We start from the raw sequence: 21,189 nt of genomic DNA on the forward strand, positions 1-21,189 counted from the left end.
GCCAATAACACTAACCAAATAATCAAAAAATTATCGGTTAAATAAAATAAATGTATAATTTTATTTAAAAAAACAGTTTACTGCATTTTGTGTTCGCATTTACTTAGTTAAAAACTCACAGATCCTCCCCAAATCTCTCTATTTTAAATTTTGCGCTTAAGATGCAGCGTTGCCATTTTCACAATTGACTGAAATTTTGTGAAATTTCTTACACACCGACGTCTGATGGCCCCAAGGCCCCAGATTATGACGTCTGTCTGTCGGAAATTAAATAAAGTTGATATTCCTCTATTTTTTAAGATATAGTTCAGATTTTCTAAACAAAAGTGATTTTTTTACTGTTCCCGCCGATTTCGGGATCGCGTCACGCTTGAACGCCCCGGCCGCCAGTCGACAGACGTGGCTTTTCGTGTGTGTCATACCCCCCCTAACCACATTTTAACCTCAAACCTTTTGCTAATAAATTGTCATTTTTTTGTCGCCCAGCTCCCAGACTATCTGTTAAAATTATAATCTTTAATTTCGTTGTACCAATCTTCAACTGCTACCCGGCCGTCGGTAAAACTTGGGTATGCACAGTAGAGGTTTTCGCCGATATTGCCACGGCCAGTGTTATGTACCATTTGACATCGGTCGGCATTATTTTTAGCCCAGTTTTGTGCCATTTTCATCAGCTAGCACACGGCACGAATGAATAAACAGTGACGAGTTTAATATGTTTCTAAAAAAGTGCACTCACGTATATCGAATATGGTTATGGATAACTGGCCAGGTGCTGTCAAACTCAAAAACCTTTAGGGGAAAAAATTTATATTAAAACAAAAAAAAAAAAAAAAAATTAAGTAGAAAACACTGCCTTGGCTGAACGAGACATCTAGCAACCGTTTTTGGAACCTCACACATCGCTTTGGCAATCTCGAGTTTTAAATGATCCCATAAATTTATTAGAAGCAAGGCGGCTTATTATCCCACGCCACCTTTGCAATTACTGTCATTCAATTTTTTTTTTCAAATTTCAAATTAGTCTGCTGTTCCATTATGAATGTTTTGCCATTCTCTGTTTAGTGTTCAGACTTCAGTGTTCACTGATAGGATAGAATAGTAGCCTACCAGCCTACCTATTGGAAAGGAAGGGCGGCTTAAGTGCAGCAGGATTTTCATATAAAAAAAACTAAATTAAAAGACTTATGGTGTCTAATAACGTTTTAGCTGTCTAATAATTTTAATCACAGACTATTACGCAGGCCGGCAGGCGTATCAAAAAAGGTTTGGCTTAATAACAGGTGGAGGCGTGCGTTGCGCCCCCGCTACCAGGCAAGCAGACAACTGTAGCAGACAATGAGACAACAAATCAACAAAGGTGGTGCATGAAAAACTTGAAAAAAAGGTTTCTGGGGTTTGTAGTACTTTGCTTGCTACAAATGGCGCTCCGTAGTCCGTAGTTATTGTGAATATCGAAAAACATTCACACTGTCACACATATTAGCATTATAACATATTGAATTTCAGAGTTCAAATAACCTTTTTGACATCCGATGGACAAAATTTCTCAACAAGAAACGATGATATCGAAAATCAATGGCTCGTGTCCGACGTCTCCAATATATTCCCATGACTATTGTTTTTCCTAATAGGTAGGCTTAGTAGGTAGGCCTTTTAACGAATGGATCCTACCTTTTCTCCCTTTTTTTATATATTTAAGGTTTCCATTTCATTTCTTCCAATAGTAATCGGTACCTTTGTGATTAGAGCTGAGATTTGACGAGTTTCAATGTTTTTAACTATGACCAGTTGCAAAGTCCATGCAAGTTCTTGGTTTGTTTTCCTTTCAAAATCTGGTAACATTTACTGAAAGTGAAAGACCACTTCGACTGTGGCACTGGTTTGAATATTTTGTGTTTATATGTATATTTTAAATATTACGCTGATAGCTGATAGGTTTATCAAGTACCTTTATTTCGACAGTCGTGTATATGCATTTCTGTTTGCGCCACTAACTTGTACCGTTAGGTTTAATATCCGATTATGATTTTTAACATTCAACGTTTTTTCTGTGTTTCAAATTCTTAGCTCATGGAAGATTCCCGCGAATGAGACTCTCTTGGCCTCTTCTATGATTTGACCATTCGCGGCAGCCGGCAGGTGACAACCTCAGATGAATTACTCAACAGGTTTCTTGTACAGTACCTGCAGATTGAAAAGAAGAACACCACAGTGGACTACCATCACCGGTATATCTAAGTAAGTACTTTCCTCATCGTGACAGTCTGACAGGGTACCGAAGAATGAGGCAGCGTCGTTGGTTTCATCTTTCACGTCAATCTGATATACATGGGTTGGACTATTCCAGATTTTCCGCAACATCGCAGTTAGGCTTTAAAAAAATCTCGTACTAAGAATTCAAATTCAAAAAAGATTACGGTACTACGGTGAGTAGCCAGCATGCCAACCTTTAAATCCAAGAAGTTAAAAAGAAAACGGCAACGAACTCACTCACTCAATAGTTTTTCTTCAGAACGTTTTTTTTTTTGTTTTTATGTGTTCAAATAAACCTTTTTGCCGTCTTTAAAGAATCCGTATTTTTAATTCCTTTTACAGCTGGACGCCCTCCTGTTTCCTAGATCTCGCGAAAGTTTGTCTGCTATACTTATAAGGTATCGTTTCGAAGCGTTATTCCGTTTTATTAATTGAATAATTTGAGTGAACATTCGCCCAAGTTGTCTTTTCTTTCTCTATTACATAATTGATACGTACCGTTTTTTTTTTAAAGCCGACTGTCCTTCAAACGGTTCGAAATGAAAGATTTATTCATTCCGCGAAGAAACGAGTCAAATGACTCAAATTTCAAATGGTTTTAAATGAGTTTTAAGCCATAAACATTTGGTATTCATTTTGATTTGATGTTGTAGTTTGTAGACCTATTCCAATCCCCAGCAACATCAATCTGCAGAAGGAAAGCCCTGTTTGCATGCCCTTGACTTTCGAAGGTCACCGAGATCATTACGTAAAACGTGTCATGCAGTGGTGTAGAGGTTGGGTGAGAACGGTATGCGTTACAAAACAATTTGGTATTCATTAAAAAAAAAATTGTTTTTGTATATAGACCCATCCCCAGCAACGTCAACCTGCGGAACCAGTTTTCTTGTCCTTAGCGCTCGAAGGTCACGGAGATCATTAAGTAATACGTATCATGCGACGGCGGAGAGGTTGGGTGAGAAAGGTACGTGTTTTTCATCATTATCAAACAGGTAGAATATCCGCAAGGCTTAAGAGGTGAGGGTGATAAAAAAATCGTATATAAAGGAGAGAGAAAAGGCCAGAGACATCAGTCGAGTGAGGATCTCCGACACGGCAACAACTGCAGCGCACTCTCTGTCACCATCTGCCTTCTTCAGCGTATTGCCAGTTCGTATCCATGGGTAAATATTCTGTCTTTACATGGAGTTTTCTATTGATGCCAATTATTTTCTGTTTGTTAGAATGCATATTATTATTTAACATTATTGCTTGAATTTGTTTACTGTCTAGTTAATAAGGCGTCGTACGCTGTTCGGTGTTGTGTCGTTGTTTGGTGGGTCGACCACTGGTGTATCGATGTCTTCTTGGTATGGCGGCTACCAAACCGCAACGCCGCCGCCTTCCCAAAAGCAACTCACGCAACGACCAGTTATTGCACCAAGGTCTACAAGTACTACACTACTAAGGCACCGGAGTTTTATACCATAATTTCCGCTGCCCCGAGCCACTACACTGACGTCCTGAAGTATTACTCTGCCCCGAGTTACTACACCACCAAGGCAACGGAGTATGACTATGCATTCTGCCCCATCCTACTACATCGAGGCTCCCAAGTATTACTGTGTTCTGAGCTACTTATTGCACCGATTTTCCTAAAAACTACTCTGTTCCCAGCTGCTACACCGAGGCTCCCGCTGATTACTCCACCGAAGCGGCAAAGTACTACTCTGCCCCGATTTACACAACCACAACTGAGGCGGCCAAGTATTACGCTGTCCCGACGTACAACAGAGAAGCTGCTCTTTCGTGCTACGTTTAACAGAAATACTACACTGATGCTCCAGTTCGCTACACCACGACCTACGCTAAACCGCAGCCCCCAGGTACTACACCGAAGAAGCCGCCTATTACACAACAACGTATGCTGCCCCTGCCTACTACACCGTGGCCCCGCATTACTACAACACTGAATCGCTCAATTACTACACTACAACTACGCTGCCCCGAGCTACTACACCTACGTCCCGAAGTATTACTGTGCGTAAAAGGAGTCGTCTAAAAAAAAAAGAAGTCATCCCCTAACTGCAGTGCCCTATCTGTCACCAACTGCATTCCTCATCGTGTAACCGATTCGCAATTCTGGGTAAATATTCTTATTTTTACATTGAGTTTTGTTTCAATTCTATTTTTTTTCTAGTTGTTAATATGCCTGTTAAATTTATACACTAAAATTAAATACTATCTACTGCTTAGTCAACTATGGCGTCGTGCTCATCTTATAGTTGATGGCTGGATCGAACGCAGGTGTAGTGATGTCTTCTTGGTATGGCGGAAATTAAACCGCAACGCCGCTGCCTTCCTACACAACTTACGTAACGACGAATTCCTGCACCGAGGTTTTAAGTACTACGCCACTAAAGCACCGGAGTTTTATACCACAACTTATGCTGCCCCGAGCCACTCCAATGACGCCTTGAAGTATTACTCTGCCCCGAGTTACTACACCACCAAGGCGACGGAGTATGACTACGCATGCTGCCCCATCCTACTACATCGAGGCTCCCAAGTATTACTCTGTTCTCAGCTACTTATTGCACCGATTTTCCTAAATACAACTCTGTTCCCAGCTACTACACCGAGGCTCCCGCTGATTACCAAAACGGTCAAGTACTACACCGATGCCCCGATCTACACAACCACAACTGAGGCGGCCAAGTATTACGCTGTCCCGACGTACTACAGAGAAGCTGCTCTTTCGTGCTACGTTGAACAGAAATACTACACTACGACCTACGCTAAACCGCAGCCCCCAGGTACTACACCGAAGAAGCCGCCTATTACACAACAACGTATGCTGCCCCTGCCTACTACACCGAGGCCCCGCGTTACTACAACACTGAATCGCTCAATTACTACACTACAACTACGCTGCCCCGAGCTACTACACCTACGTCCCGAAGTATTACTGTGCGTAAAAGGAGTCGTCTAAAAAAAAAAGAAGTCATCCCCTAACTGCAGTGCCCTATCTGTCACCAACTGCATTCCTCATCGTGTAACCGATTCGCAATTCTGGGTAAATATTCTTATTTTTACATTGAGTTTTGTTTCAATTCTATTTTTTTTCTAGTTGTTAATATGCCTGTTAAATTTATACACTAAAATTAAATACTATCTACTGCTTAGTCAACTATGGCGTCGTGCTCATCTTATAGTTGATGGCTGGATCGAACGCAGGTGTAGTGATGTCTTCTTGATATGGCGGATATCAAACCGCAACGCCGCTGCCTTCCTACACAACTTATGCAACGATCAGTTCCTGCACCGAGGTTTTCAAGTACTACGCCACTAAAGCACCGGAGTTTTATACCACAACTTATGCTGTCCCGAGCCACTACACTGACACCCTGAAGTATTACTCTGCCCCGAGTTACTACACCACCAAGGCGACGGAGTACTACATGACAAGGCATGCTGCCCCATCCTATTACACTGAGGCTCCCAAGTATTACTATGTTCTAGGCTACTTACTGCACCGACACTCCTAACTACTTCTGTTCCCATCTGCTACACCGAGGCTCCTGCTGATAACTACACCAAAACGGTCGAATACTACACCGAAGCGGCAAATACTTCTCTGCCCCGAGCTACTCAACCAGAACTGAGGCGGCCAATTATTACGCAGTCCCGACTTACAACCCAGAAGCTGCTCTTTCGTACTACGTTGAACAGAAATACTACACTGATGCTCCAGTCTACTACACCACGACCTACGCTACACCTAGCTACAACACCGCAGCCGCCAAGTACTACATGCCCGCAAGGCCTTAAGAGGTGGGTCAGGGTGAGAAAAAGTCGTATAAAAGGAGGGAAAAGGTGATAAAAATCAGTCGAGTGAGCGTCTCCATCACGGCAACAACTGCTGTGCACTATATGTCATTAAACCGCAATCACGAGTAAATACTCTGTTACTTGTATTTTTTTATCAATTTCTATTGTTCTTCTTATTTCTTAATGTGCCAATTATTAAATATTAATGTTCAAATTGTTTATTGTCTATTTGCTTAAAAGGAGATAAAAGGCGAAATAATTAGTCGAGTGATTATTTCCGACTTGACGACAGCTGCCGTGCACTATTTGTCCCCAACTGCATTCTTCATTGTATGAAATGGTAAATTTTCAGTTTTCTAATATGAATTGTGTATCAGCTCTCCTATTTTTTTTTATTTATGTCAGTTATCAATGCATATTCATGTTCCATTATTTAGTGTTTAGTAAACTGTGACGTCGTGCTGCTGTTGATTGTTGTCCTGAAATACTACACCACCGAGGCTTCAGAATACTACACTGCAACTTATGCTGCCCAGAGCTGCTTAACCAAAGATTCTTAGTACTGCATCGTGATTCCATTCGTTTTAAGCCATAACCATTTAGTATTAATTTGATATTGTTTGTTTTAGACCCATCCACGGCAACGTCAACCTGCAGAAGGAAGAGGCCAGTTTGCATTTCCTTCACTTTCGAAGGTCACGGAGATCATTACGTAAAACTGTCAATGCGGTGGTGTAGAGGTTGGGTGAGAACGGGAAGTGTTTGCTTTGCTTTATTATCAAGCAAGTATAATAGCCGCAGAGCTTAAGAGAGGGGTTAGGGTGAGAAAAAGTCGTATAAATGGCAAGAGAAAAAACCACGGAACTCAGTCGAGTGAGCATCTCCGACACGGCAACAACTGCAGCGCAATATGTGTCACCAACTACCTTCTTCATCGCATTGCCAGTTCGCAATCTTGGGTAAATATTCATTTTTATTCGAGGTGTGAATCAATTTTCTTGTGTTCAGTTGATATGACTAGTTATATTCGATTATTAATGTTCAAATCGTTTATATTTAAGTTAACTATGGCGCTGTGTTGCTGTTTGGTGTTGAATCGTTAATGGTTGGGTCGATCTCGGGTGTACAGATGTCTCCTGGACATGGTGGATACCAAGTAATAGCAGCGAAGGAATAATAAACCACACCGCCGCCTTACTACAAAACGAAGTTAACATTCGCAACATCTACTTACTACGCCGAGGCCCCCTAAGTGCTACACCGCTAAGACTCGAGAGTTACGCGACAAACGCGACCCGAGTTACATCACCACAGCGCCTGAGTACTACACCACTGAGTATACTGTCCCAGCCTACTACACCGAGGTCCCCAAGTACTACACGACTACGAATGTTGCCCAAATATTACACTAAGGCTCCAGCTTATTTCAATACCAAAGCGGTCAAGTACTACACCGAACCGCACAAGTACTACTCTACCCTGTACACAACCACAACTGAGGCGACCAAGTACTACGTAGCCCAGACTTACATCACAGTAGCTGCTCCTTCGTACTGCGTTGAACTGAAATAATTCACCGAGGCTTCAGTTTACAACAGCATAACCCACGCTACACCTAGATACTATTACGAAGACTCCAACTACTGTACCCAAGAGGTCACACCACTTGCCTTGCCCCAGTTTCCTACACTGAGGAACACAAGTATTACTCTGCTCCAAGCTACTACCAAACTGAGACTCCTGTTTAATACACCAAGTCACCGAGTATTACAGCCAAATGGTAAATATTGTGTTTTTACATGGAGTTTTGTATCACTATTTTTTTTTCTGTTTGTTAATATGCCTGTTATTTTTGAAAATTTTGAAAATTGTTCAAATTTTTTACCGTCTAGTAAGGTGTCGTGCTGCTGTTGGTTGTTGTATCCTTGGTGGTTGGGTCAATCACTAGTGTACCGATGTCTCTTGGTGGTGGATACCGAACCACAACGCCGCCGTCTTACTGCACGACAAAAACGTATGCAACAACCAGAGTACTACACCACCGAGGCACCGGAGTACTACACTGTTCCCAGCTTATTACGCCACCAAAGCGGTCAAATGCTACACCGAAGCGCCCAAGTACTACTCTGCCCCGAATTACTACATAGCGGCTGCTCCTTCGTACTATCCGAAATACTACACTGAGGTTCCAGTTTACTACACTGCAACCCACGCTGCCCTCAGCTACCAAACCGAGGCTCTGCTCCCATACCGATGCTCCCAAGTACTACAATACCAAAGCACCCGAGTATTATATCACTACTTAGGCAGTTCCGACCTAATGCACCGAAGCTGCGAAGTATTCCACTGCTCCGAGTTACTACAGGCACCCCTGGATATTACATCACAACCTACGGTTCTTCAGTTCAGTACAGGGAGGCTCTTAAATACTAGAGTCGAAATTTCTGATTTATTTATTAGTGTACAGAGTTGTCGGTCATTAACTAACAGTTACTAGTCACTGGGAAGTGTTGTTGATCTTAAATGAGAAAATAAATGTTTTAATGGTAACCATCTTTTAACACTTTCAAGCCTTTTGCCATTGCAACTATTTATTGGGTACCTGGGCACAATCACAGGTGTGTAACAGCGGACGGAAGCGATCATGAAGTGGTCCAGATCCAGAAACTCGCCCAAGTCGCCAGTAAAGAAAAACAAATTGTGTTTAGTAGCAGTGATGCTAGATGAGCGTTCGTCGCGAAGATAAGGATGGACGTAGGTGGAAGTCCCTCTTCCGTCATGGATAAAGGTCAGCATTGCACAAGAATCTTCGTGCCAGGACCACACGATTCCATAAAGAAACCGCGTGCTCTGTAAAAAAAATTTTTACATTAATGAAAATATAAAAATGAATAAAGCATATCAACCTTTACCTTTTCTAAGGACACTGAAATGCCCATGATGAAAAAACCGTAAAAATGGAATCCATTGCAACCAACAGCATTACTCCATATGTTATTGAGAAATGATGATGCTAAAGAAAGTGTCATGAAGTATTGCAGTAGTGTGGTGATAGGTGGTATTGATGCTTACCTTTCATATGGTTGATGAATTTAGTAAGGCATTTCTTTCATCAAGGAATCTATTGTCGGATGTCGGTGGAGTTCTTCTGTCTTTTGAGTTCTACGTCTACGGTCGCCAAACCAAAGTTAAATTGCGTTTTGGAATTGGAGTGTCAGAGGTGTCCAATAGATGGCATAGGCGTCGTCGTTTTCATGTGATGGCCGATTGTTGTGTTGAGTGGTTGTCAAAAGTTTTCCTATTTTTCCATGAAAATTACCGATGAATTCATAAGTAAATTCAAGTTTGTTTCTGTGCAATTTGTTTGTGATGTGATTTATTCCGTTTGTTTTGCTGGATCAAATTCAAAATTCCTCAATATAACCTGTTGGAAGGAACGGGAAAGGAAACAGTGCATACAAGTAGCCTACCATCACTAATTCACTATACCACCAACTCTTTTATTAAAAATCGTCGTTCTGCTGAATGCATCATGCAGTTAATACAGGTAAAAACCAATAATGTCTTAGTCACAATTTTTTTAAGGTAAAATCTATTGCCCCCCAGAATCTGGGGGGTAATAGCATTTCTGGCTATTGCCCCCCAGAAAGGCAATACCCCCATCTAGCGGTAGTCGATATGAACTGCAGCTTTTCTAGTATACTAGTAGTAAGTTTTGGTGTTTGTTAGTCCTGATTTGTCCTGGTTTCTGTGGTAAACTGTTAGTAGATAAGAACTCCCGTTACTAATTTCTTTGTCTACACAGGTGCTCTCTGTTCGATCACTGATTTTAGTAGAGGCATTTTCCGATGCCTACCAATTTCACTTTTTTCAAATAATCCAAATTCAATTTATTTGTAACCATTTGTAACAGTAATCAGGACTAACAAACAAAACAAACTTTGAATTTAGTCAAAACTAACTACGGGAATAGCTGCAGTTCATTTAGCCCACCGCTAGATGGGGGTATTGCCTTTCTGGGGGGCAATAGCTTGAAATGCTATTACCCCCCAGATTCTAGGGGGCAATAGGCGCGACCTTTTTTTAAATACTTGTTCCCAGACTTAGTTAATATTCGTCTAATTATCAGCAGTTTCTATTGATCTTTGTAGGTCACTACCCCAGTGTGGACGTTTGTTTTTCTGAACATGTTTTTCAACAAATAATTCATTGGCGTGCAAGTATTATTCTTCTTTCGGTTTTAAACTGTTATTTGATGTCATAGATTGTATTTTCTGTCATAGGGAAAGCTTAAAGCTTACCCATGGGCAATCTTCAGGTTAGCAGCAGCAGCTTAAGAGAAGAATGTGAACAAATGCAGGGCACATACCAGCATGTGCTGTATTTTTCTTAATGTTGAGCACGAGCAATAGGTAATTAACTTTAGTTTATTGGATGAATGTTGGAATATTTATTGACATATTTCCTTTAGATTCAACATGACTAACTGTTTGATGCCAAAGTTAGTTGGAATTGGAACTCAACTCACTGTATGTACTCTAACACAGATAACTGGTGCTGTTGCCCTACAGCCACAGGCAGGAAAATCATTCTTTTTTTTTTTCAGAAAATTGTAAGTTAAATTTTTTGTTTGACCCCCCAACACTTTCTGTTAATATTATAGATTTTTATGTTGAAAGAGTTAAAAAGTCTGAAAAGCTAACTAATAACTTTGTGTATTTGTGTCATAGGGAAAGCTGCTGGAGTAATCTGGTGTTCATGCTCATTAATTTCATTTCGTGCCAGCTAGTGAAAGCCGAAAGGCATGTCGAATTCAAGTTGAGCTACTGCGTGTTGTCTCGAAGCAAGCAATCCAGCCGTTGCGTTCAGTCATTTGGAACAGGAATCTAATGGCTGTCAATAGGTGGCTGTCAAAAGTTGGTTGGAATGTCCACCAGGTAGCGCGAGTGTCTTCAGGGACGCAATTGGGCCATTTTGTTCCAAGACGCCCAGCAGAAATGGTTGCTGGTCATGACGTTTCTCACGATGAAAATTAAAAGGTATTTATTGTTAATTTCCTATTGTTATTGAATTTAAAATGTTGATGTGAAAATTTACAGGTGATTTAGCACGTAGAAACCAATTTGCCAAATCATTCAACTCAGACTTGGAATTGCCTGTACATTGCCGAAATGGCGTGCCTCGTGTGTCTCTCTGCCTGTTCTTAGGCGTACGTCTCATCCCATGCAACAGCAAAAAGTAATTATTTTGATCAAATGTCTTTCAAAAGTACTACAGATTTAGTTAACATGACTAGAGAGTAGACAAATTTTCTCCGCTACTATAGAAATTTTGAATCAGATATCAAAGTTATTCTGTTGGACTGCGTAGTTTTCTGTTACTCTTTGTATTCTTTTGTTATAATGAGTATGCATGTGTACACAGTTGTTTCTCGAAAATAATTTTCTTTTCCTCAATAGGTATAACAACCACACTTCTTAAACGCTGTTGGTTACCTTGTTGCAGCCAAAGGTGAAAGGTGTGACGAAGACAGATTGAACCATTGTATGCAGCATGCGGTTGCAGTGTAATCCAGAAGTTGCTGTGCTGTTGTAGCTGAGCTGTTCCATTCATGACTTAAAAATTTTTGTGTTTTCATCCGTGTCTATATTTTGTGTTGCTGAGTTATAAGTTTGATCTGTTGTCTTTTGAGTTTTCATTCAATCATGCAGTATACGACTGAGGCAACCTGATCAATATCAAGTTTGACACAGTTGAGAACTGCTAGATTAAACAAACTTTCTGCTCCAAACAAATAATAACTTGCATATAACTTGCATCATGTTATTATCGCGGTAGAGAAAGCAACAGGCCCCCCCTCCTGGGGGCCACAGGAAAAATATGTGTAAAATTATAAATGTTGTATAAATTTTTGTTATAAATAAAATTTGTATATAATAAAATTTTCAAATGAAATTTTTCGCGACAATTTTTTAATAATAACGTGTAAGGGGAATTTTTTTAAAATTTTTTTCAAAAACAAAAGTCTGGACTTAGCAGAAATAATGGAAGGTGAACTTTGAATTGTTGTATTTAGCAAGATCAATTATTTGGAAATTTACATGGCACTCAGAAATATTTTCTCACATCACGAAATTTTCAGCAGGAGGAAAGGTACTTCAGGAGAAAATAGAGACATACACGTGATTTATCGATCAATCTTATATTTCAGTAATATTTCAACACATTCAATGATATACTTCAGAACTTCGATGTATAGGTCGGAGCAACATTGGTGACAGTCAGGAGAATTGCTGGTGTAATACATATGAACTTCAGATGGTAGTAATTTGGAGCAGGATAATACTTAAATTCCTCGATGTAGTATACCAGGCAGCGTACGTGGTTGTGTAACAGGAGGCTTCTTCGGTGAATTACTTGGCGGCTGTGGAGTTGTAGCTAGGTGCAGCGTAGGTCGTGGTGTAGTAGACTGGAGCAGTGTAGTATTTCTGTTCAATGTAGTACGAAAGAGCAGCTTCTGGGTTGTAAGTCGGGACTGCGTAATAATTGGCCGCCTCAGTTCCGATTGAGTAGCTCGGGGCAGAGAAGTTCTTTGCCGCTTCGGTGTAGTATTCGACCGTTTTGGTGTAGTTATCAGCAGGAGCCTCGGTGTAGCAGATGGGAACAGAAGTAGTTAGGAGTGTCGGTGCAGTAAGTAGCCGAGAACATAGTAATACTTGGGAGCCTCAGTGTAATAGGATGGGGCAGCATGCCTTGTCATGTAGTACTCCGTGGCCTTGGTGGTGTAGTAACTCGGGGCAGAGTAATACTTCAGGGTGTCAGTGTAGTGGCTCGGGACAGCATAAGTTGTGGTATAAAACTCCGGTGCTTTAGTGGCGTAGTACTTGAAAACCTCGGTGCAGGAACTGATCGTTGCATAAGTTGTGTAGGAAGGCAGCGGCGTTGCGGTTTGATATCCGCCATATCAAGAAGACATCACTACACCTGCGTTCGATCCAGCCATCAACTATAAGATGAGCACGACGCCATAGTTGACTAAGCAGTAGATAGTATTTAATTTTAGTGTATAAATTTAACAGGCATATTAACAACTAGAAAAAAAATAGAATTGAAACAAAACTCAATGTAAAAATAAGAATATTTACCCAGAATTGCGAATCGGTTACACGATGAGGAATGCAGTTGGTGACAGATAGGGCACTGCAGTTAGGGGATGACTTCTTTTTTTTTTAGACGACTCCTTTTACGCACAGTAATACTTCGGGACGTAGGTGTAGTAGCTCGGGGCAGCGTAGTTGTAGTGTAGTAATTGAGCGATTCAGTGTTGTAGTAACGCGGGGCCTCGGTGTAGTAGGCAGGGGCAGCATACGTTGTTGTGTAATAGGCGGCTTCTTCGGTGTAGTACCTGGGGGCTGCGGTTTAGCGTAGGTCGTAGTGTAGTATTTCTGTTCAACGTAGCACGAAAGAGCAGCTTCTCTGTAGTACGTCGGGACAGCGTAATACTTGGCCGCCTCAGTTGTGGTTGTGTAGATCGGGGCATCGGTGTAGTACTTGACCGTTTTGGTAATCAGCGGGAGCCTCGGTGTAGTAGCTGGGAACAGAGTTGTATTTAGGAAAATCGGTGCAATAAGTAGCTGAGAACAGAGTAATACTTGGGAGCCTCGATGTAGTAGGATGGGGCAGCATGCGTAGTCATACTCCGTCGCCTTGGTGGTGTAGTAACTCGGGGCAGAGTAATACTTCAAGGCGTCATTGGAGTGGCTCGGGGCAGCATAAGTTGTGGTATAAAACTCCGGTGCTTTAGTGGCGTAGTACTTAAAACCTCGGTGCAGGAATTCGTCGTTACGTAAGTTGTGTAGGAAGGCAGCGGCGTTGCGGTTTAATTTCCGCCATACCAAGAAGACATCACTACACCTGCGTTCGATCCAGCCATCAACTATAAGATGAGCACGACGCCATAGTTGACTAAGCAGTAGATAGTATTTAATTTTAGTGTATAAATTTAACAGGCATATTAACAACTAGAAAAAAAATAGAATTGAAACAAAACTCAATGTAAAAATAAGAATATTTACCCAGAATTGCGAATCGGTTACACGATGAGGAATGCAGTTGGTGACAGATAGGGCACTGCAGTTAGGGGATGACTTCTTTTTTTTTAGACGACTCCTTTTACGCACAGTAATACTTCGGGACGTAGGTGTAGTAGCTCGGGGCAGCGTAGTTGTAGTGTAGTAATTGAGCGATTCAGTGTTGTAGTAATGCGGGGCCACGGTGTAGTAGGCAGGGGCAGCATACGTTGTTGTGTAATAGGCGGCTTCTTCGGTGTAGTACCTGGGGGCTGCGGTTTAGCGTAGGTCGTGGTGTAGCGAACTGGAGCATCAGTGTAGTATTTCTGTTAAACGTAGCACGAAAGAGCAGCTTCTCTGTTGTACGTCGGGACAGCGTAATACTTGGCCGCCTCAGTTGTGGTTGTGTAAATCGGGGCAGAGTAGTACTTTGCCGCTTCGGTGGAGTAATCAGCGGGAGCCTCGGTGTAGCAGCTGGGAACAGAGTAGTTTTTAGGAAAATCGGTGCAATAAGTAGCTCAGAACACAGTAATACTTGGGAGCCTCGATGTAGTAGGATGGGGCAGAATGCATAGTCATACTCCGTTGCCTTGGTGGTGTAGTAACTCGGGGCAGAGTAATACTTCAGGACGTCAGTGTAGTGGCTCGGGGCAGCGGAAATTATGGTATAAAACTCCGGTGCCTTAGTAGTGTAGTACTTGTAGACCTTGGTGCAATAACTGGTCGTTGCGTGAGTTGCTTTTGGGAAGGCGGCGGCGTTGCGGTTTGGTAGCCGCCATACCAAGAAGACATCGATACACCAGTGGTCGACCCACCAAACAACGACACAACACCGAACAGCGTACGACGCCTTATTAACTAGACAGTAAACAAATTCAAGCAATAATGTTAAATAATAATATGCATTCTAACAAACAGAAAATAATTGGCATCAATAGAAAACTCCATGTAAAGACAGAATATTTACCCATGGATACGAACTGGCAATACGCTGAAGAAGGCAGATGGTGACAGAGAGTGCGCTGCAGTTGTTGCCGTGTCGGAGATCCTCACTCGACTGATGTCTCTGGCCTTTTCTCTCTCCTTTATATACGATTTTTTTATCACCCTCACCTCTTAAGCCTTGCGGATATTCTACCTGTTTGATAATGATGAAAAACACGTACCTTTCTCACCCAACCTCTCCGCCGTCGCATGATACGTATTACTTAATGATCTCCGTGACCTTCGAGCGCTAAGGACAAGAAAACTGGTTCCGCAGGTTGACGTTGCTGGGGATGGGTCTATATACAAAAACAATTTTTTTTTTAATGAATACCAAATTGTTTTGTAACGCATACCGTTCTCACCCAACCTCTACACCACTGCATGACACGTTTTACGTAATGATCTCGGTGACCTTCGAAAGTCAAGGGCATGCAAACAGGGCTTTCCTTCTGCAGATTGATGTTGCTGGGGATTGGAATAGGTCTACAAACTACAACATCAAATCAAAATGAATACCAAATGTTTATGGCTTAAAACTCATTTAAAACCATTTGAAATTTGAGTCATTTGACTCGTTTCTTCGCGGAATGAATAAATCTTTCATTTCGAACCGTTTGAAGGACAGTCGGCTTTAAAAAAAAAACGGTACGTATCAATTATGTAATAGAGAAAGAAAAGACAACTTGGGCGAATGTTCACTCAAATTATTCAATTAATAAAACGGAATAACGCTTCGAAACGATACCTTATAAGTATAGCAGACAAACTTTCGCGAGATCTAGGAAACAGGAGGGCGTCCAGCTGTAAAAGGAATTAAAAATACGGATTCTTTAAAGACGGCAAAAAGGTTTATTTGAACACATAAAAACAAAAAAAAAACGTTCTGAAGAAAAACTATTGAGTGAGTGAGTTCGTTGCCGTTTTTTTTTTTAACTTCTTGGATTTAAAGGTTGGCACGCTGGCTACTCGTAGTACCGTAATCCGTTTTGAATTTGAATTCTTAGTACGAGATTTTTTAAGCCTAACTGCGATGTTGCGGAAAATCTGGAATAGTCCAACCCCTGTATGTCAGATTGACGTGAAAAATGAAACCAACGACGCTGCCTCATTCTTCGGTACCCTGTCAGACTGTCACGATGAGGAAAGTACTTACTTACTTGATATACCGGTGATGGTAGTCCACTGTGGTGTTCGTCTTTTCAATCTGCAGGTACTGTACAAGACACCTGATGAGTAATCCATGTCCATCTGAGGTTGTCACCTGCCGCGAATGGCCAAATCATAGAAGAGGCCAAGAGAGTCTCATTCGCGGGAATCTTCCATGTGCTAAGAATTTGAAACACAGAAAAAACGTTGAATGTTAAAAATCATAATCAGATTTTAAACCTAGCGGTACAAGTTAGTGGCGCAAACATAAATGCATATACACGACTGTCGAAACAAAGGTAGTACTTGATAAACCTATCAGCTATCACAGCATACACAATATTTAAAATATACATATAAACATAAAATATTCAAACCAGTGCCTCAGTCGAATTGGTCTTTCAGTAAATGTTACCAGATTTTGAAAGGAAAACAAACCAAGAACTTGCATGGACTTTGCAACTGGTCATAGTTAAAAACATTGAAACTCGTCAAATCTCAGCTCTAATCACAAAGGTACCGATTACTATTGGAAGAAATGAAATGGAAACCTTAAATATATAAAAAAAGGGAGAAAAGGTAGGATCCATTCGTTAAAAGGCCTACCTACTAAGCCTACCTATTAGGAAAAACAATAGTCATGGGAATATATTGGAGACGTCGGACACGAGCCATTGATTTTCGATATCATCGTTTCTTGTTGAGAAATTTTGTCCATCGGATGTCAAAAAGGTTATTTGAACTCTGAAATTCAATATGTTATAATGCTAATATGTGTGAATGTTTTTCAATATTCACAATAACTACGGACTACGGAGCGCCATTTGTAGCAAGCAAAGTACTACAAACCCCAGAAACCTTTTTTTCAAGTTTTTCATGCACCACCTTTGTTGATTTGTTGTCTCATTGTCTGCTACAGTTGTCTGCTTGCCTGGTAGCGGGGGCGCAACGCACGCCTCCACCTGTTATTAAGCCAAACCTTTTTTGATACGCCTGCCGGCCTGCGTAATAGTCTGTGATTAAAATTATTAGACAGCTAAAACGTTATTAGACACCACAAGTCTTTTAATTTAGTTTTTTTTATATGAAAATCCTGCTGCACCACAGACTAAGAGGGTAAAGACTACGATCAGGGATAGGGCTAAGAGGAATGCTTGAAGCGATGCTCGTCCTATGCCGTATGGTGGCGCGTCGAGCACACAAAACGAAAGCCATTATTTTTCCCAACTTGATCTCGGTCGTCGGGGCGAACCCTACCGGCTTCTCGGGGGACAATAGAAAGTGGTAGGGTTCGCCCCGACGACCGTAGGCACGGTAGCGCTCGTGGTGGCGAAGGGCTACAACACACTGTCCTATAACATACTGTCAATATAAACAAGGTAAACAAAGCAGTTCAAAAAGTGTCAATTCAGGTTTTATTGCAGGTTTAGTGCCGTTTCTCACAGTGTGTCAGGTAGAGATTTGATGAAAGATTCTCTGACCAGGCATCGAGCCAGAACCAAAGCCGATAAAAGAAAAAATGATGCTTTACAACAGGAACCTAAACATTCATGGAACTTCTTGGCAGTAATTTTGGCAGTAATTTTGGCAGAGGCAGAGTTACCCACTCTGATGAAGTTGTAGCAGTTTCTAATCAAGAAACTGCTAGTGAAATAACTCCCAGTCTAATGGTAAGTTTATCAATATTTGTGTTCAAGTTTACGATTAAAAAATGTTCCATTGTTTACAGAAAGAAGTGGTGTACAGGATATCATTCATTCAGTCGCACTGGAAAAGACATCATTGAAGCAAGCATTTCACAAGAAGAAAAAGGAACTAATCAAGAAAGCGAGTGGAAAACTTGCATGAAAGACAAGGAAGATGCTTGGGATTCCAAGAGAGATGCTGTCTTTCAAAACTACATTAGCTCCCGTTCCCACAGTGCAAGTAAATGTGGTGTATGTGAAAAAGTCACTAATCCTGTTTGTTGCTTTACTTGCAAGCAAGGTTTCTGCAGCAAATGTGATATGATCACTCACCGCAAACTGTTGGTACTACACAATAGGGAGGTGTTTGAGAATGGCAAAAATTTAAAATTCTTGCGCCAAAACGAGTTCATATCTGAAGATGGGTACATCACTGTTGAAGGTAATAGCGGTTTCTTGAATTATATATGTAGATTAATAATTATCTTGTATTATAGTGTCCCTTCCTGAATGCAAAAGCCCTCATTCGTGTACTGCGAAACCTGGTTCAAGAGACGTAACCGTAGTTACAGCCAATGGTAAATGAGGGCAACTTCACGGAGGACAACCGATTACCAGGATTACATCGACGAAGACACAAACAATTATCAACACTAGACGCTGATGAAGAAAATGATGACATCAATTAATATCCATAGTTCAAAACGCGCACATATATTGTTATGCAAATCTTGGTATAACATATGAAATACAGCTATTGTTTGAAGGGAATAAAATTATTATTACGAGCTTTTTTATTTGTTTCATCAACATTATTCGTCATCCTTATAGGCATATTCGAGTGTGCGTGAAAATAAAATTGTTTCGCAGTTAATTATACATTCGCGTGTTGATGTTATACTTAGTCTGACTTCATATTTCGATTCTGCGTAAAAATTTGAATAAGAGTTGTAATTTTCATTCATTTTAGTGGGCAGCCGCATAGTTGCGTGCGTGAAAGAAAAAATTCGTTCGCAGTTAATTACCGAGTTGATTACACATGCGTGTGTTTATTTTAGGCTTCTTTTCACCTGATATTCCGATTCGGCATAAAAAGTTGAGTTAGAGTTGTAATTTTCATTAATTTTCGTGGTTCAGCCGCCTAGCGAGTAGCGTGAAAGTAAAAATTCGTTCGCAGTTAAATACACATTCGTGTGTTTATTTAAGGCTTATTCTGACCTGATATTCCGATTCAGCGTCAAAAATTGAGTTAGAGATGTTAATTTCATTCATTTTGGTAGTAGCCTGAGGGATTTAGTTTTTTGCGATCTAATTTTTTTCTGAAAAAAGTCCGCCCTGTTACAGTAAGCGACTTACTGCGCCTTTTTCCTTAAAAAAAAAGTGTCGTAAACCAATAACTCCCGCAGGCTACCACCAATATAAATGAAAATTACAACTCACAATCAACTTTTTACGCTGAATCGGAATATCAGGTCAGAATAAGCCTAAAATAAACACACGCATGTGTAATTAACTGTGAACGATTTTTTTAGTTTCACGCACGCTACTATGCGGCTGACCACCAATATGAATGAAAATTACACCTCCGACTCAACTTTTTACGCTGAATCAGAATATCAGGTCAAAATAAGCCTAAAATAAACACACGCATGGGTAATTAACTGCGAACGATTTTTTTTAGTTTCACGCACGCTACTATGCGGCTGACCACCAATAGAAATGAAAATTACACCTCTGACTCAACTTTTTACGCTGAATAAAAATTTGAAGTCAGATTAAGTCTATTATGAACATACGCATGGATAATTAACTGCGAAACAATTTTATTTTCACGCACACTCGAATATGCCTATAAGGATGACGAATAATGTTGATGAAACAAATAAAAAAGCTCGTAATAATAATTTTATTCCCTTCAAACAATAGCTGTATTTCATATGTTATACCAAGATTTGCATAACAATATATGTGCGCGTTTTGAACTATGGATATTAATTGATGTCATCATTTTCTTCATCAGCGTCTAGTGTTGATAATTGTTTGTGTCTTCGTCGATGTAATCCTGGTAATCGGTTGTCCTCCGTGAAGTTGCCCTCATTTACCATTGGCTGTAACTACGGTTACGTCTCTTGAACCAGGTTTCGCAGTACACGAATGAGGGCTTTTGCATTCAGGAAGGGACACTATAATACAAGATAATTATTAATCTACATATATAATTCAAGAAACCGCTATTACCTTCAACAGTGATGTACCCATCTTCAGATATGAACTCGTTTTGGCGCAAGAATTTTAAATTTTTGCCATTCTCAAACACCTCCCTATTGTGTAGTACCAACAGTTTGCGGTGAGTGATCATATCACATTTGCTGCAGAAACCTTGCTTGCAAGTAAAGCAACAAACAGGATTAGTGACTTTTTCACATACACCACATTTACTTGCACTGTGGGAACGGGAGCTAATGTAGTTTTGAAAGACAGCATCTCTCTTGGAATCCCAAGCATCTTCCTTGTCTTTCATGCAAGTTTTCCACTCGCTTTCTTGATTAGTTCCTTTTTCTTCTTGTGAAATGCTTGCTTCAATGATGTCTTTTCCAGTGCGACTGAATGAATGATATCCTGTACACCACTTCTTTCTGTAAACAATGGAACATTTTTTAATCGTAAACTTGAACACAAATATTGATAAACTTACCATTAGACTGGGAGTTATTTCACTAGCAGTTTCTTGATTAGAAACTGCTACAACTTCATCAGAGTGGGTAACTCTGCCTCTGCCAAAATTACTGCCAAAATTACTGCCAAGAAGTTCCATGAATGTTTAGGTTCCTGTTGTAAAGCATCATTTTTTCTTTTATCGGCTTTGGTTCTGGCTCGATGCCTGGTCAGAGAATCTTTCATCAAATCTCTACCTGACACACTGTGAGAAACGGCACTAAACCTGCAATAAAACCTGAATTGACACTTTTGAACTGCTTTGTTTACCTTGTTTATATTGACAGTATGTTATAGGACAGTGTGTTGTAGCCCTTCGCCACCACGAGCGCTACCGTGCCTACGGTCGTCGGGGCGAACCCTACCACTTTCTATTGTCCCCCGAGAAGCCGGTAGGGTTCGCCCCGACGACCGAGATCAAGTTGATTTTTCCTCTTTCCCTACTGATTAGAGTCTTCACACACCGTAAGTTTATAATTAAACCATTAACATATCAATAGTGATGTTTTGTGTAAATATAG

General features: G+C 40.7%; 3 protein-coding genes and 4 long non-coding RNA genes across 12 annotated transcripts; 4 read left to right on the top strand and 3 right to left on the bottom strand.

Annotated features, from left to right (window-relative positions):
• The first annotated feature begins 1,135 nt into the window (after window positions 1-1,135).
• LOC124193062 lies at window positions 1,136-3,971 on the top strand. Of its 3 annotated transcripts, none has more exons than XR_006873995.1 (8): window positions 1,136-1,634; window positions 2,071-2,241; window positions 2,599-2,654; window positions 2,910-3,046; window positions 3,104-3,220; window positions 3,304-3,419; window positions 3,529-3,851; window positions 3,913-3,971. XR_006873995.1 is itself a non-coding variant. In XM_046586718.1 (5 exons), the coding sequence occupies exons 2-5, from the start codon at window positions 2,969-2,971 to the stop codon at window positions 3,724-3,726; spliced, it is 495 nt and encodes a 164-aa protein (XP_046442674.1). In that variant the 5' UTR covers window positions 2,278-2,654; window positions 2,910-2,968; the 3' UTR covers window positions 3,727-3,820. The 3 variants fall into 3 exon arrangements, 1 of the variants encoding a protein (XP_046442674.1); XR_006873994.1 differs by having other exon boundaries at window positions 2,910-3,037; XM_046586718.1 differs by lacking the exons at window positions 1,136-1,634; window positions 2,071-2,241; window positions 3,913-3,971 and having other exon boundaries at window positions 2,278-2,654; window positions 2,910-3,032; window positions 3,529-3,820.
• Window positions 3,972-5,908: 1,937 nt separating this feature from the next.
• Window positions 5,909-8,627, top strand: LOC124193065. Its single transcript, XR_006873996.1, has 5 exons — window positions 5,909-6,069; window positions 6,307-6,406; window positions 6,504-7,025; window positions 7,128-7,846; window positions 7,959-8,627. It is a non-coding gene; the product is annotated as an uncharacterized LOC124193065 (long non-coding RNA).
• Window positions 8,560-9,030, bottom strand: LOC124193063. Its single transcript, XM_046586719.1, has 2 exons — window positions 8,979-9,030; window positions 8,560-8,916 (listed from the first exon to the last, which is right to left on the bottom strand). The coding sequence occupies exons 1-2, from the start codon at window positions 9,003-9,005 to the stop codon at window positions 8,560-8,562; spliced, it is 384 nt and encodes a 127-aa protein (XP_046442675.1). The 5' UTR covers window positions 9,006-9,030.
• A 267-nt stretch (window positions 9,031-9,297) lies between these two features.
• On the top strand, window positions 9,298-12,008 carry LOC124193066. Its single transcript, XR_006873997.1, has 7 exons — window positions 9,298-9,613; window positions 10,218-10,286; window positions 10,350-10,478; window positions 10,538-10,678; window positions 10,797-11,105; window positions 11,166-11,304; window positions 11,526-12,008. It is a non-coding gene; the product is annotated as an uncharacterized LOC124193066 (long non-coding RNA).
• Window positions 12,009-14,550: 2,542 nt separating this feature from the next.
• On the bottom strand, window positions 14,551-17,357 carry LOC124193067. 4 transcript variants are annotated; one of them, XR_006874001.1, is made up of 8 exons: window positions 16,888-17,357; window positions 16,276-16,448; window positions 15,868-15,923; window positions 15,485-15,612; window positions 15,302-15,418; window positions 15,103-15,218; window positions 14,671-14,993; window positions 14,551-14,609 (listed from the first exon to the last, which is right to left on the bottom strand). XR_006874001.1 is itself a non-coding variant. In XM_046586720.1 (5 exons), the coding sequence occupies exons 2-5, from the start codon at window positions 15,551-15,553 to the stop codon at window positions 14,796-14,798; spliced, it is 495 nt and encodes a 164-aa protein (XP_046442676.1). In that variant the 5' UTR covers window positions 15,554-15,612; window positions 15,868-16,201; the 3' UTR covers window positions 14,702-14,795. The 4 variants fall into 4 exon arrangements, 1 of the variants encoding a protein (XP_046442676.1); XR_006873998.1 differs by having other exon boundaries at window positions 16,280-16,448; window positions 16,888-17,356; XR_006873999.1 differs by having other exon boundaries at window positions 15,476-15,612; window positions 16,280-16,448; window positions 16,888-17,356.
• A 310-nt stretch (window positions 17,358-17,667) lies between these two features.
• On the top strand, window positions 17,668-18,740 carry LOC124193068. The gene is made up of 3 exons (XR_006874002.1): window positions 17,668-17,938; window positions 17,998-18,395; window positions 18,451-18,740. It is a non-coding gene; the product is annotated as an uncharacterized LOC124193068 (long non-coding RNA).
• Window positions 18,741-19,850: 1,110 nt separating this feature from the next.
• On the bottom strand, window positions 19,851-21,090 carry LOC124193069. The gene is made up of 3 exons (XR_006874003.1): window positions 20,649-21,090; window positions 20,192-20,589; window positions 19,851-20,136 (listed from the first exon to the last, which is right to left on the bottom strand). It is a non-coding gene; the product is annotated as an uncharacterized LOC124193069 (long non-coding RNA).
• Between the last annotated feature and the right edge of the window lie 99 nt (window positions 21,091-21,189).

Source organism: Daphnia pulex, chromosome 4, assembly GCF_021134715.1.
Source record: "Daphnia pulex isolate KAP4 chromosome 4, ASM2113471v1".
NCBI lineage: Eukaryota > Metazoa > Arthropoda > Branchiopoda > Diplostraca > Daphniidae > Daphnia > Daphnia pulex.

What these genes read in the sequence shown, in the direction of transcription:
- LOC124193067 (XM_046586720.1), bottom strand. Translation starts at nt 15,553, where the DNA reads ATGCCCTTGACTTTCGAAGGTCACCGAGATCATTACGTAAAACGTGTC. An exon ending in TGTCATGCAGTGGTGTAGAG is followed by an intron (nt 15,419 to 15,489) that starts GTTGGGTGAGAA and finishes TTTTGTATATAG; the next exon opens with ACCCATCCCCAGCAACGTCA. An exon ending in GGAGAGGTTGGGTGAGAAAG is followed by an intron (nt 15,219 to 15,301) that starts GTACGTGTTTTT and finishes TCGTATATAAAG; the next exon opens with GAGAGAGAAAAGGCCAGAGA.
- LOC124193063 (XM_046586719.1), bottom strand. Translation starts at nt 9,005, where the DNA reads ATGGGCATTTCAGTGTCCTTAGAAAAG. An exon ending in TTTCAGTGTCCTTAGAAAAG is followed by an intron (nt 8,917 to 8,978) that starts GTAAAGGTTGAT and finishes TTTTTTTTACAG; the next exon opens with AGCACGCGGTTTCTTTATGG.
- LOC124193062 (XM_046586718.1), top strand. Translation starts at nt 2,969, where the DNA reads ATGCCCTTGACTTTCGAAGGTCACCGAGATCATTACGTAAAACGTGTC. An exon ending in TGTCATGCAGTGGTGTAGAG is followed by an intron (nt 3,033 to 3,103) that starts GTTGGGTGAGAA and finishes TTTTGTATATAG; the next exon opens with ACCCATCCCCAGCAACGTCA. An exon ending in GGAGAGGTTGGGTGAGAAAG is followed by an intron (nt 3,221 to 3,303) that starts GTACGTGTTTTT and finishes TCGTATATAAAG; the next exon opens with GAGAGAGAAAAGGCCAGAGA.